Source organism: Brassica napus, chromosome C8 (assembly GCF_020379485.1).
Source record: "Brassica napus cultivar Da-Ae chromosome C8, Da-Ae, whole genome shotgun sequence".
Taxonomy (NCBI): Eukaryota; Viridiplantae; Streptophyta; class Magnoliopsida; order Brassicales; family Brassicaceae; genus Brassica; species Brassica napus.
This window is the reverse complement of record NC_063451.1, coordinates 39,158,002-39,171,382: the sequence shown is the minus strand read 5'-3', so window position 1 is coordinate 39,171,382 and position 13,381 is coordinate 39,158,002. Positions and strand designations below refer to the sequence as shown.

Sequence of the window (13,381 nt, the reverse complement as noted above, 5' to 3'; positions counted from 1 at the left end):
AAATATTTTAAAAGACGCGTATAGAACAACGTTACACGATTTCTTGTACATTTGGGCATCGTTTTATGATTATGTGCCAGAGAAAGATTAATTACTATTTATAGTTTCGTAATAAGATTTGATTCGATATTAAATATGATTCTTTTACACAGCTATGACAACCATGATTTTCAACATTTCAGATTTTTATCTTAACTGACGTCTAGCAAAATTATTTTCTATTTATATAGTTTGAAAATTCGTACAAATGTAATGAACTTTTATTTTAATTGTATCAAAATACAATTATTTTTATTTTTATGAATATTATTTTGTTTTGTTCAGCTTAGAGATGAGCAGGAAATAATTAGGTACTTTTGCGCTGCTAATTTATAAAAATTATCTAAAAAATCAAAATTTAAAAGAAAAGGTTAACTAACGGTGTATTAAATTAGTGGTTTAGCACAAGTAATTGGTTTGTTATATCCCTAGTTCAATTCTTGCTGATACAGATGTTTTATACGATGTCATAAGGTATTAGCAATGGTTGATCTTGGAATTAAGTAGAGATTAGAGCGAACCCAAACTTTTCCTGTTAAAAAAATAAGTATATATATAACCAAGTGGCATTGACCTAGTGGTAAAGGGTTCACTGCTGTGAGTATCGCCTTGGGTTCGATTCTTCTTGACCATCCGGAGCGTCTTAAGTGGTAAGAAAACGCAGATCATGCGGGCTTCGTAGTGATTAGTCTTTGGGATCACACTACCGTTATCGGAAAAAAAAAGTATAGCAAACATATGTTTATAAAAAGCACAGTAAGTAATAACAATTTGAATATTTTAAAATGAGTTGTCTCTGATTCAGCAATGAGAAAAATATCACGATTTTTCTAGTCAATTTATCTAAACCCACAAGAAAAGCAATATGACACGTGGCAACATCCTGACGGCTCTTTCAACATATATAAACCGTGTCTTCTCCGCCACCACTTCCATTCATCAACAAAGCAAAAAAACGTTTTCGATTCTTGTAAACCAGCTTCGTATCTCTATCTATTCATTTGACGGAGCCACCACTTCTGTGGCGGCGATTCCGTGTTATTACTTTATCTCCTTGTCGGCGACATTTTAGCTTCTGCATAGTCTGAGTTTATCTCTCAGTTCGATACGAACTAGACGCAATCCTGTAAGTATTTCATTTTATCGTATGTTGCTCTCTAAGGCCTAGGTTTCGAATAGTGGTTCCAGAAGAAACTTAAATGAGAGATCTGAATCTTTAGTTTCCTAAATCTTTTTTTAGAAAGCTTACTTAAATCAGATTTTGTTCTGAATTAAATAATACAACACAAATCTCAGAGAATGATTTTGAACGAGACCGAAACTTAGAGCCATTTTTGCAAATTTTTTATGCATTCGCTTTATATGAGATTATTGATTAGGCAGATGCTTAGATTGATTTTTGGGGGAGTTAGTGTTGGGTGTCTGATAGGCTGTGGTTTAAATCTAGTTCTCAGGAGCTCGCAAGGCTCTTAATAGATTTGATTTTTTTTTTAACATTGGTTAATTATACTGGTTAGTTGTGCTAATAGCATCTCCAACCCACTGGAAACTTTACTGAAAAATGGAATTGATTATGCAGTTACGAACAAACAAAAAAACATTATAAAATTTTGCAGCGGGTTGGTGATGTTCTAATACAATTTGATTTTGAGCCGATTTTTTATTATTATAAAAATTCTGTGTAGGCAAATAAGTCTTGCCTAGGCTAGTTAGACCGATTTTTAGAACACTTGCTATTTATATCCTGAAAAATCCTGTTTTAGTGTTTCTTGTTTAAGCCTGGAGAATACTCTGGGAAAAGATCAAATCTTGGTCCAAGTAACGTTTCCTTATGTTGGTTTTTCTATGTTGTGGTTGTTTGAAACAGTTTGGTCCTGAGACGATGACGATCACTTCAAACATCTCTGTCCAAAACGACAACCTTGTTGTCCAAGGGAAGACTATCCTCACCAAAATCCCCGACAACATTATCCTAACTCCGGTCGCCGGTGCCGGATCAGATTCCGGAGCCTTTATAGGCGCAACATTTAAACAGAGCAAGAGTCTCCACGTGTTCCCCATCGGTGTGTTGGAGTAAGTTACCAAACCTTTGGTTTTCAATCTGTAACCGAAGCAGTTAGTGTCTTCTTTAAGCTTATGGTTTGTGAATCTTTGCAGGGGTCTTCGGTTTATGTGCTGTTTCCGGTTTAAACTATGGTGGATGACTCAGAGAATGGGAACCTCTGGAAAAGACATTCCTTTGGAGACACAGTTCATGTTACTGGAGAGTAAAGATGAGGTTAACGGAGATGATGCTCCTACTGTTTATACCGTCTTCCTCCCCCTACTTGAAGGCCAGTTCAGAGCTGTTTTGCAAGGAAATGAGAAGAACGAGATTGAGATTTGTCTTGAGAGTGGTAAGTTACAGCTAGTTTCACAGTTGTTACATAGATAGTGGATAGTTCGAGAGCTGAGAAACTGATATTTTGTTTTGTCAGGTGATAAGGCGGTGGGAACTAGCCAAGGAACACACCTTGTCTATGTTCATGCTGGGACTAATCCCTTTGAAGTTATCACGCAATCCGTAAAGTATGTTTGTGTAGAATAAACCAAAATGTTATGATTAGTTTAAAGTCGATGTGTGTGTGCTAAGATATGGTGATCTTCCCCTATGTACAGGGCTGCAGAGAGACAAATGCAGACGTTTCATCACCGTGAGAAGAAGAAGGTTAGTAAACATTATATGGTTCTTCTGGTCATAGAGCAAGAGCTCACTTTGATTTGGATATGATTTTCTCATGTTCGTCCTCTTTTGTTTGTTCAGCTGCCTTCTTTTGTAGACTGGTTTGGATGGTGTACATGGGACGCGTTCTACACAGACGTGACTGCCGAGGGCGTTGATGAGGGCCTTAGAAGGTATGGGAAAGCAGAGCCACTTATTGTTAATGTTAATTTGAGTCTCTGATGGATTTTTGTTTATTACAGTCTTTCAGAAGGAGGTACTCCACCAAGGTTTCTGATCATAGATGACGGTTGGCAACAAATAGAAAACAAAGAGAAAGATTCAAACTGCCTTGTCCAGGAAGGAGCACAGTAAGTTCTCTTGCTCTTTTTGTGTTTATGTAGATGAGCATCTTAAGTATGTTATGTGGCCATGATTGTCTGAAAGATCTTTAGTGGGGTCTAAATCTCTTAAATCAAGTAATACTATTAGTTCAGATCCACAAGTTTGTCTATTTTTTTTTTTTGTTGTATCTGTTTTGTATAATTCATCAAAATAATTCTGTAATTAAATCTAAAAACCAAATATCTAATATAAACTTAAAAGATATAAAAAGTAAATCAATTGTATCTTGGGTGTGGTTAACACTAAGTGTTTATGCCGTGTTACACAGGTTTGCTACTAGGCTTGTTGGTATAAAGGAGAACGCAAAATTTCAAAAGAATGATCCTAAGGACACGCAAGTGTCAGGGCTTAAGAGTGTAGTTGACAATGCAAAGCAGCGCCATAATGTGAAGTATGTCCTCTCTCTAACACTTTGATTTTGCATATGTGACAAGCAGATCTGCATACTTATGAAGCCTTGACTCCTTTATCTACAGGCAAGTGTATGCGTGGCACGCTTTAGCTGGCTACTGGGGCGGAGTGAAACCCGCAGCTTCCGGTATGGAACACTACGACAGTGCATTAGCATACCCAGTCCAGTCCCCAGGTGTCTTAGGGAACCAACCAGATATAGTAATGGACAGCCTCGCTGTTCATGGACTCGGTCTTGTCAACCCCAAGAAAGTGTTCAACTTCTACAACGAGCTGCACTCCTACCTGGCTTCGTGTGGTATAGACGGAGTCAAAGTTGATGTTCAGAACATCATCGAAACTCTTGGTGCTGGTCTTGGTGGGAGAGTCTCTCTCACTCGCAGCTACCACCAGGCGTTAGAAGCTTCCATTGCTAGGAACTTTAAAGATAATGGGTGCATTTCTTGCATGTGTCACAACACGGATGGGTTATACAGCGCGAAACAGACTGCTATTGTTAGAGCGTCTGATGATTACTATCCGAGAGATCCTGCTTCTCACACTATACATATAGCATCGGTTGCTTACAATACTCTTTTCCTTGGAGAGTTCATGCAACCTGACTGGGACATGTTCCATGTAAGTAAAGAAAAATGCTTTCTGTCTTTATAATATAGAGCTCATGCCAATGCTTATACTTAATGTTTTTGTTGTTATCAGAGTTTACACCCAACTGCAGAGTACCATGCTGCGGCGCGTGCAGTAGGTGGATGTGCAATCTATGTCAGGTAAAAAGCCTTTCCCTCATCTTTTATTGTGATTCTTGTTGTGATGTTTGATCCGAGGTTTTAACTGGAGATGTGTTTTGTCATGTTACATGAGCAGTGATAAGCCAGGCAACCACAACTTTGATCTATTGAGGAAGCTGGTTCTTCCTGATGGTTCAGTTCTCCGTGCTCGGCTTCCGGGTAGACCTACACGTGACTGCCTATTTGCTGATCCAGCTAGAGATGGAACAAGCTTGCTAAAGATCTGGAACATGAATAAGTTTACTGGTATAGTTGGTGTATTCAACTGTCAAGGTGCTGGTTGGTGCAAGGACACGAAGAAGAACAGGATTCATGATACTTCTCCTGGTACACTCACGGGTTTGGTCCGGGCGGAGGATGCTGATCTCATCTCTGAAGTGGCTGGTGAAGACTGGAGTGGAGATTCAATAGTCTACGCTTACAAATCAGGTAAAAAAGATTTCAACAGACAAGACAAAATCTCGAACATTACAGATCAATGCTTATAAACATGAGTTTGGCTTTGATTCACAGGGGAGCTGGTTAGACTACCAAAGGGTGCATCAATCCCACTCACTCTCAAGGTTCTTGAATATGAACTCTTCCACATCTCTCCTCTAAAGGTAAAATATAGTACTTTTCAAAGTATATTCTTGGCCGGTTTTGGATACCAACCGAATGAAACATTTTATTATACATAAGTTGTGTAGTCTCTAAATTGTCAAATTTTAATTTAAAATTAACCTAAAATACTAATGGCCTCTTAAATCTCAGATCCGTCCCTGAGTGTATTACTATAGACTTTGATTGTTAACATGCATTAAATTCGGTTAAACAGGAAATCACTGCAAGCATCTCATTCGCACCTATTGGACTCCTGGACATGTTCAACTCAAGTGGAGCTATCCAGTCCATGGAGATCAATACCGTGACAGACGAGAAACCTGAGCTCTCTTCTTCTTCAGTGGTCAGCGAAAACCGTTCTCCAACAGCTCTGATATCTCTAGGTGTTAGAGGTTGTGGTCGTTTTGGGGCTTACTCTTCTCAGCGTCCACTAAGATGCGCTGTTGATAGCACCGAGACTGAGTTCAACTACGACGCGGAGGTTGGGCTTGTGACGTTGAACCTACCTGTGACGAGGGAGGAAATGTTCAGATGGCGTGTTGAGATTCTTGTGTAAGCGACAGAAGCTTGGTTTACTTGGTGGCTCGGCTTATTATTCTTTTTACTACCATTTTGTTATTCCCATGTTATATTGTTGTTATAGATGTTTTGTAGTAGTAGACTAGTAGTATTTTCGCTTGTAATAAATGTAATCTCGTTATGTCTCTGTCGTTCTTTTGTTTCAAAATAAAATGGTCACGAATAATTAATTTTAGAAATGTTGGTGCATTCATTACATCATTCATCTCATAAAAATTCATGAACTCATCTATGTTTGGTGAACATAGCTATTCGCAATAAATGATATACATGTTACATATATAGTGCAATACATACTAAATACCGATGACGATTTACTGCACCATATTTAATTATTTATACATCTAATATTCATGTTAAAAAAAAAGACAAATTCAATCAGTAAACAAAACCTCATTTGTGAAAGACATAAAATAGGCTTAAAGCATTTCATGATTTACAAATGCATTAGGTTATCTAGTGTGAAACGAAACTTTGTTGTTCGGAAATATTTATCTGTAGTTCCAAAGCATTCAACTTCAAATTCTACATTATTTGCTATCATTTTCAGTTTCTGAATGTTTCTTTGCTCTTTTATCAACACCAAGTAATTAAAATATAATGAGTAAAACATACATTGAAATATTGACATCCACGAAAGCGATGAGCAAGTTGAATCTTAACCTTTAATTAAGAAAAATACAAGACAGTAGATTCAGAGAAGGAAGCAACAATTACGGCGAGGTTATCACAACTACTAGACAAATTTCCAAAACAATTACGGCAAGCAAACTTCGCAAGCACATATATATTTGTATTAGTCAAATGGTAATTTATCACAAAGTTGATTATTTTGTATGCAAGGGATAGTTACGTTATCTTTTGTGGTTGTTAATCGATAAGAAAATAAGTATGGACATCAAGTCTTTGTCGTTGTTCTTGATGTACTTATTATGTTACTTGAAGCCGTTATGATTACAGTAAATTTTTATTAAAAAAAATGATTACAGTAAGTACTAAAACTATATAATCATTGCATTTTGTCAACCAAAATTTTGAAACAAGGTGACTGGATACGTATATATCTAATTAACCACATTAATTAGACGATCCAATATGAATTTTATGCGTAAACCAAATACAGATCACAATGAACAACTAACCTATTACATCCGAGATGTTAGAGACTAGATTATAGTTAACCAAATATTTTTCAGACGGTAAGCTGGTCTCAAGCTTCCACGTTGAATCTTGATTATTATCAACCACTCGATAACTAATTATTAAGATCAAATACTAGATAAGAAAATAATAGTGATTCTAAAAAAATTAATTATAATTTAGCTCTTGAAATGTTTTCGAAGTCAAAAGGTATATGTTTAGTGATGAATATAATATTTATAGACTAATCAACCATACAAAATTATGAGATTAGTTATGAATTTTAGTCTTATATTTTTCATCATTTGGGACATTTTTATATTAAAACATTTGGGGTTTTTGATTTGAATACAAAACGTGTTCCCAAGTACTGTATAAACTTGTTAATTGACTTTCCAAAAATAATAAAATGTTCGCATGCACAATTTGAATAAATCGTTATTTTGACATGCTTTCACTCGTAACATTGGGCATTTCAAGTGCCGTTTACGTATTTACATTATATTTTCAGTTTGGTATTTTTACACATTATACATGGACGGTTGATTGAGATAATCCAAGCTTTCAAATTGGAGAACTTAAGGAATTTATTTTTCAGTACCTTATATGTCAACATTCTGAAATATTTGGCAAAATTACCAGATTCACCAGATGCTAAAATTCAATGTATTTTTTACTGATCACGACTCTAGTTTATAAAAAACGCACAATCAAATAATTTTCAGTTCGTTCAGACACATGTACTAAACTCGAATCTGACTTGTGCTGCCTAACAATTCAATATCAGTTATTGCAACTCGAGTTTGTCCTTCTATATTAAAAGGAAGTAGATGAAAAACCGATAAACATGAAACTTAAAAACATTACAATAACTATGTGATTAAATACGCCAGCCAAAGAAAAATTATTATGTATGTTTCTTCTGATTTTTTTTCCCTAAATGATACTATATAACCGTAATTTCAACCTCTCACACACAAAATAAAAAGCAAGAAAGAGTAAGGGACCTAAAACTACTACCGAACATTGAGATAGAGGAGACGACGACGTTAAAAATCACTTTTGCTTATATGTTTTCGACTTTATATATATATATGTATGGATATACATCACGTACTGCTTAGCTCAGTAATTACACATGATGAAATGTTACTGTGAATGGTATACAATGCTGAACTCAAACTCTTTTTCTAATAGAAAAGAAGAAGAAAAATAACTAACTAAAATGTGAAACTCCCTATCAATCAAGCAAAAGTAAATAAAAATTCAAATAGGGTAAGGCTAGAAGCTTAAAGTGATGTTTTCGTATCAATCTCAATCTCTCTCCATACCTCCAACGCCATTAAAACTTTAATAAACCTAACTTTTTCTATCCATTAATTTGTCTATAAATACACATACTTCCCACAGCAAAGAGTCTCATCTTACTCACAAGAATCATACACACAGACACTCTTTAAAACACCTTTTCTTAATAATACTGTTTCCATCCTCCAAAAGGCTTACTCGAGATGGCACGTTGTTGCGTACCTCTTGCTATTTTCATAGGCGTTCTTTTGATGCTCTCGTGGTGTGAAGCTTTGAGTAGCAACGTTGATGATGGATATGGTCATGAAGATGGAAGGTACGAATCCGATAGCTTAATCAAGCTCAACAACGACGACGTTCTTACCTTGAAAAGCTCCGATAAACCCACTTCCGAATCATCAATTGTTAGTGTATCAGACTTCGGAGCTAAGGGAGATGGAAAAACCGATGATACTCAGGTATATATATCATCTTTACTATTTTGAAAAAGAAAAAATAATTTTAAATCATGTTTACAATGATGGATATAAAATTATTTAATAAAAATTTCCCTATGGTTTTAAATCATGTTTACAATGATGTACGGATAAAGCAATTCAGAAGCTTTATATATAAAAATATTCTATTTTAATTGTATTTATGATGCATGCATGCTTAATCATAGGCCTTCAAGAAAGCATGGAAGAAGGCATGTTCAACAAAAGGAGTTACTAGCTTCTTGGTTCCTAAAGGGAAGACTTATCTCCTTAAGTCTACTCAGTTCAGAGGCCCATGCAAATCTTTACGTAGGTTTCAGGTAGTATTTATATGAGCTTAAAAATCTTTAGTATTCCATCAATTCATAAATTTAATGAACTAGTTGTACTTTTTACCGATTAAACGCAGATCCTCGGAACTTTATCAGCATCTACAAAAAGATCGGATTACAACAAAGACAAAAACCATTGGCTTATTTTGGAGGACGTTAACAATCTATCAGTCGACGGCGGCTCCGAGGGGACTGTTGATGGAAACGGAAAAATCTGGTGGCAAAACTCATGCAAAATCGACCGATCTAAGGTTTGTATTGTTAAGCTAGATGAACTTCCAACCTAAAACCAATTGGTGATAAGTGGAGTGACCCATCTATCTTATATATTACTAAAGATTCCTTCCAACTACCGATGTGAGACTTTTGTCCCTAATACGCCCCGTCGAGATGATGGCTCTTTAAGCGTCAATCTCAGAATGTTAAGGACAAAAGTCCCACATCGGTAGTTGGAAGGGATCTTTAGTAATATATAAGATAGATGGGCCACTCCACTTATCACCAATTGGTTTTAGGTTGGAAGCTCATCTAGCTTAACATGGTATTAGAGCCCGATCCACGCAGTCCAACCCGATCCACATCGACCCGGCCCAAAGTTGGCCATCGATCTTTGCCCAAACATTCCGAGATTGACGCTTAAAGAACCATCATCTCGAGGGGGCGTATTAGGGACAAAGGTCTCACATCGGTAGTTGGAAGGGATCTTTAGTAATATATAAGATAGATGAGCCACTTCACTTATCACCAATTAGTTTTAGGTTGGAAGCTCATCTAGCTTAACATGTATGTCCACAAATTACTATATGTCACACACATGTATCTTTAAGCATATACTAATTTAAAATGCCCCTTGTTAACTGTAATCACGCTAATATTTACTGGTTTCCTTCTCTTTTATTGCAGCCATGCACAAAAGCGCCAACGGTACGTAAATACAAAAGCTCCATATATATATATATATGTTCAAACTAAGTGAATGCTTTGATCATAAAATTGGCGTGTTTTATGGTAATGCAGGCTCTAACTTTCTACAACTTAAAGAACTTGAATGTGAAGAACCTGAGAGTGAGAAATGCGCAGCAGATTCAGATTTCGGCTGAGAAGTGCAACAATGTTAATATAAAGAATGTCGAGATCACTGCTCCTGACGATAGTCCCAACACGGATGGTATTCATATCACTAACACCCAAAACATTCGAGTCTTTAATTCACACATTGGAACAGGTAACAATAATCCCTATATATACACTATTCGAGTTTATTGATTCGAATACGTATATTAGTTACAATATTCATAGTTGCATTTTTATAGGTGATGATTGTATATCCATTGAGGATGGATCCCAAAATGTTCAAATCAATGATTTAACTTGTGGCCCCGGTCACGGGATCAGGTAAGTCGATACATCTTTTTCTTTTTCAAATTATAATTTAAGGGCAGTGAAATTTTATTTTAAATATCACATATATATTAACCGAGAATCATTTAAAAAGTTGTAACCTTAAGTTTGTACGAATTAAAAAGAAATCATGCTTAGATATCATTTAATTAATATGTCAATTTAGCTTACACGACAGCTTAAGAATCAATTGAAAAAAATGTTGGTCCAAATTCAATTATTAGGGAACATTATATTAACCCAACATATAAGAAACATATATTTTTTTTTCTTTAAATAAAAGCTACGAAATCACCTAATATGATTAACATATATGTGGCAATTAATGATTATGAATAATAAAGATTTGGTAACAGTTTTTTCATCCTTCTTAATTTTTGTTTAATTTTATATTATTAATAAAAGTAAACAATCACATTAACCATATAATAAAAAATATATTTTTTATTATATGTTATATTTTGAATTTTTAAACGATTTTAAATTACAAAAATGAAGAAACTTTATATATTATATTTTTCTTATATGTTAGATTTTTTCTTATATGTTAGATTTTTTCTTATATGTTATATTTTGAATTTTTTAAAAACGACTTTAAATTACAAAAATGTAAATCTTCCTTAAACATACGATTAAAAGCATTAAATGACATGTATCAATTCGATGGTTAATCTTAAACCTTTCAAAACCATATGGAAGATAAATGTCAAAATAATTCAACTCTGGAAACAGTACTGTTCACTTTTTCAAGAATATGTTCGTGGAAAAAAATAAAGTTTTTATGTCATAATTTGTTTAATGTCTAATATAATTAACTCATGATATATTAATTATAGTTTAGTTCCACAATTTTTAATAAAAATTGATCCGGTCCATCAGAAAGAAATTATATAATAACAACAAAAACATTGTATATGTATAAATAAAATGATCAAATATATAAAAAAAAATTGTCGATATTATATACAAATAAACTCACCATGCGCAAGTCGCAAGTCTTATCCTAGTATTTAATAATATGATAACTCTTACAAATAATTAAATTAAATATATATGAATCTATGTTTAATTTTTGAAATGAGAAGCATTGGGAGCTTGGGGGATGACAATTCCAAAGCTTATGTCTCGGGAGTTAATGTGGATGGTGCTAAGCTCGCTGAGACTGACAATGGAGTAAGAATCAAGACTTATCAGGTGACTGATTATGAGTTTTTTTTTTTCAATTTCACAAACAATTTTGTTTTAAATTGTTAATATATAACAATACCCCTTATTGATTTCAGGGAGGGTCAGGAACTGCCAGGAACATAAGGTTTCAAAACATTCGTATGGAAAATGTCAAGAATCCTATCATAATCGACCAGAACTACTGCGACAAGGACAAATGCGAACAACAAGTAATTGATTAATCGATTAATTTGATTTGTCCAAATTTATATTTTGTTTAATAAACTAGACTCACTCGCCTTGGAATATATTTGCTTATTAGGACTCTGCGGTGCAAGTGAACAATGTGGTGTACCGGAACATAAGCGGTACGAGTGCAACCGATGTGGCAATAACGTTTGATTGCAGTGAGAAATATCCATGCAAAGGTATTGTGCTTGACAATGTGAACATCAAAGGAGGAACAGCATCTTGCAAGAATGCGAACGTTAAGAATCAAGGCAACGTTTCTCCTCAATGCTCTTAAGTAACTACTTAGCTAGTTCTATACTAATATACATATATATATATATACATGTATATTGTACTCTACATATTGATTCTTGCTATGTGTAGATAGTAAAGATATGGGGAATAAACATACAACAGTCAATAGTCGAAAGATTTCTTGTCTTGTATACTTTACTGTTTATTATTTGTATTTCCACGAATATGAATAAGATTATGGGTTTGTCTGATGTTCTTTTGAACTATTAATTATTGTGATTTGTGAACATATATACGGATTACACTAAGGTGGTTTCATTATTTTAACATAATAGTTTGGTAAGTAAAATATAATGAAAATATAGCTGCTCATACTTTATTTTTTTTACTAGGTAATAACTCGCGCCTTGCGCAGAATATGATTATTAGTTTCGTTATTTTTAATAAAAACACATTAAATCTGTTTGATCTGGATATCAGTTCGGTTTTAAGTTATTTTTGGTTTTTAATCTCCTAAAATATAACTATTATTTTAAATTAATATTTATTTTGGTTTATTCGGTTAGAATGTTTGATTTTTTAGTTTTTTCGGTAAAAACCAAAAATTACTATTATTTGTTTATTTTCATGTTATGAATTTTAGATAGTCGTCATGTCTAACCAATGGTTTCATATCATAGTTTGTAAACGGATAATAGTTCAAGAAAAAGAAAAGAAAATTATTAAGACAAAATCATTTCACTACAATTTGGTCAGTAGTGAAAGAAGCATTAAGAAAAAAATATTTCAACTTAAAAAAAAAAAAGATACTTCAGTTGTGATAAATACTTAGTCACAAGGTTCTCACATCAATGTGCACATGTATGTGTATGTAAAATATATAAAAATAGATGAAAATATATAAAGATATTGTTAATTAATATTAAATAACATTTTTGTTCAAAATAATACATGAAAGATAAAATTAAAATTAATTAAAAATTAAAAAGGCCTTGACATAAGTGAATTTTTCTCATATAAAGAAAAATAAATTGTATCCGTAAATAGAGGTGGGCACATATCGAATATCCGGGTATTTGGAGGCATTCACGTCGATTCAATCTTTAGCCACCTAGATAGTCGGTGACTCTGATATCCGAAATGATTTAGAATTTTAAAGAATATCCGATTTGATCCGTAGATAAAATAAAATTTTAAAAATAATTGGAAATTTTAATAGTAACATTTTATTACAAAAATAAAATATTGTTTAAAATTTAAAAATTTAATACCTAATATAATAGATTTAATTCATAAAAATATTTTAAAACTTATATAAACTATAATATATATAACATATATATATGTGTATATATATATAATTCTGTACATATATGTATATATGTGCATATAACAGATCGAATCAGATATCCGTTCTTAAAAATATAGGTATTTGTGATTTGTTTTTTTTAATTGTATTTTAGTATTTGATTTGCTTCGTAGAGTTATGGATATCCATATTTTTTGGTTCAAATCAAAACGGATAACGAATCAAATCAAAATTTA

General features: G+C 33.5%; 2 protein-coding genes across 2 annotated transcripts; both read left to right on the top strand.

Annotated features, from left to right (window-relative positions):
- The first annotated feature begins 950 nt into the window (after positions 1-950).
- LOC106415291 (probable galactinol--sucrose galactosyltransferase 2) lies at positions 951-5,705 on the top strand. Its single transcript, XM_013855948.3, has 13 exons — positions 951-1,165; positions 1,907-2,112; positions 2,197-2,435; positions 2,517-2,607; positions 2,698-2,746; positions 2,843-2,934; positions 3,004-3,111; positions 3,414-3,536; positions 3,622-4,174; positions 4,256-4,323; positions 4,421-4,773; positions 4,858-4,946; positions 5,162-5,705. Exons 2-13 carry the CDS (start codon positions 1,922-1,924, stop codon positions 5,501-5,503), a joined length of 2,298 nt encoding a protein of 765 aa, XP_013711402.2. The 5' UTR covers positions 951-1,165; positions 1,907-1,921; the 3' UTR covers positions 5,504-5,705.
- Positions 5,706-8,078: 2,373 nt separating this feature from the next.
- LOC106414348 (polygalacturonase ADPG1) lies at positions 8,079-12,171 on the top strand. Its single transcript, XM_048764758.1, has 9 exons — positions 8,079-8,432; positions 8,639-8,770; positions 8,860-9,033; positions 9,686-9,706; positions 9,800-10,007; positions 10,096-10,177; positions 11,269-11,377; positions 11,467-11,580; positions 11,673-12,171. The coding sequence occupies exons 1-9, from the start codon at positions 8,178-8,180 to the stop codon at positions 11,874-11,876; spliced, it is 1,299 nt and encodes a 432-aa protein (XP_048620715.1). The 5' UTR covers positions 8,079-8,177; the 3' UTR covers positions 11,877-12,171.
- The last annotated feature ends 1,210 nt before the right edge of the window (positions 12,172-13,381 follow it).

Excerpts from the sequence above, each read along its gene's own strand:
- LOC106415291 (XM_013855948.3), top strand. The coding sequence starts at position 1,922 with ATGACGATCACTTCAAACATCTCTGTCCAAAACGACAACCTTGTTGTC. Across the intron at positions 2,747-2,842 it reads ATCACCGTGAGAAGAAGAAG|CTGCCTTCTTTTGTAGACTG; the intron begins GTTAGTAAACAT and ends TTGTTTGTTCAG. Across the intron at positions 4,947-5,161 it reads TCCACATCTCTCCTCTAAAG|GAAATCACTGCAAGCATCTC; the intron begins GTAAAATATAGT and ends TCGGTTAAACAG.
- LOC106414348 (XM_048764758.1), top strand. The coding sequence starts at position 8,178 with ATGGCACGTTGTTGCGTACCTCTTGCTATTTTCATAGGCGTTCTTTTG. Across the intron at positions 8,433-8,638 it reads GAAAAACCGATGATACTCAG|GCCTTCAAGAAAGCATGGAA; the intron begins GTATATATATCA and ends GCTTAATCATAG. Across the intron at positions 9,034-9,685 it reads GCAAAATCGACCGATCTAAG|CCATGCACAAAAGCGCCAAC; the intron begins GTTTGTATTGTT and ends CTTTTATTGCAG.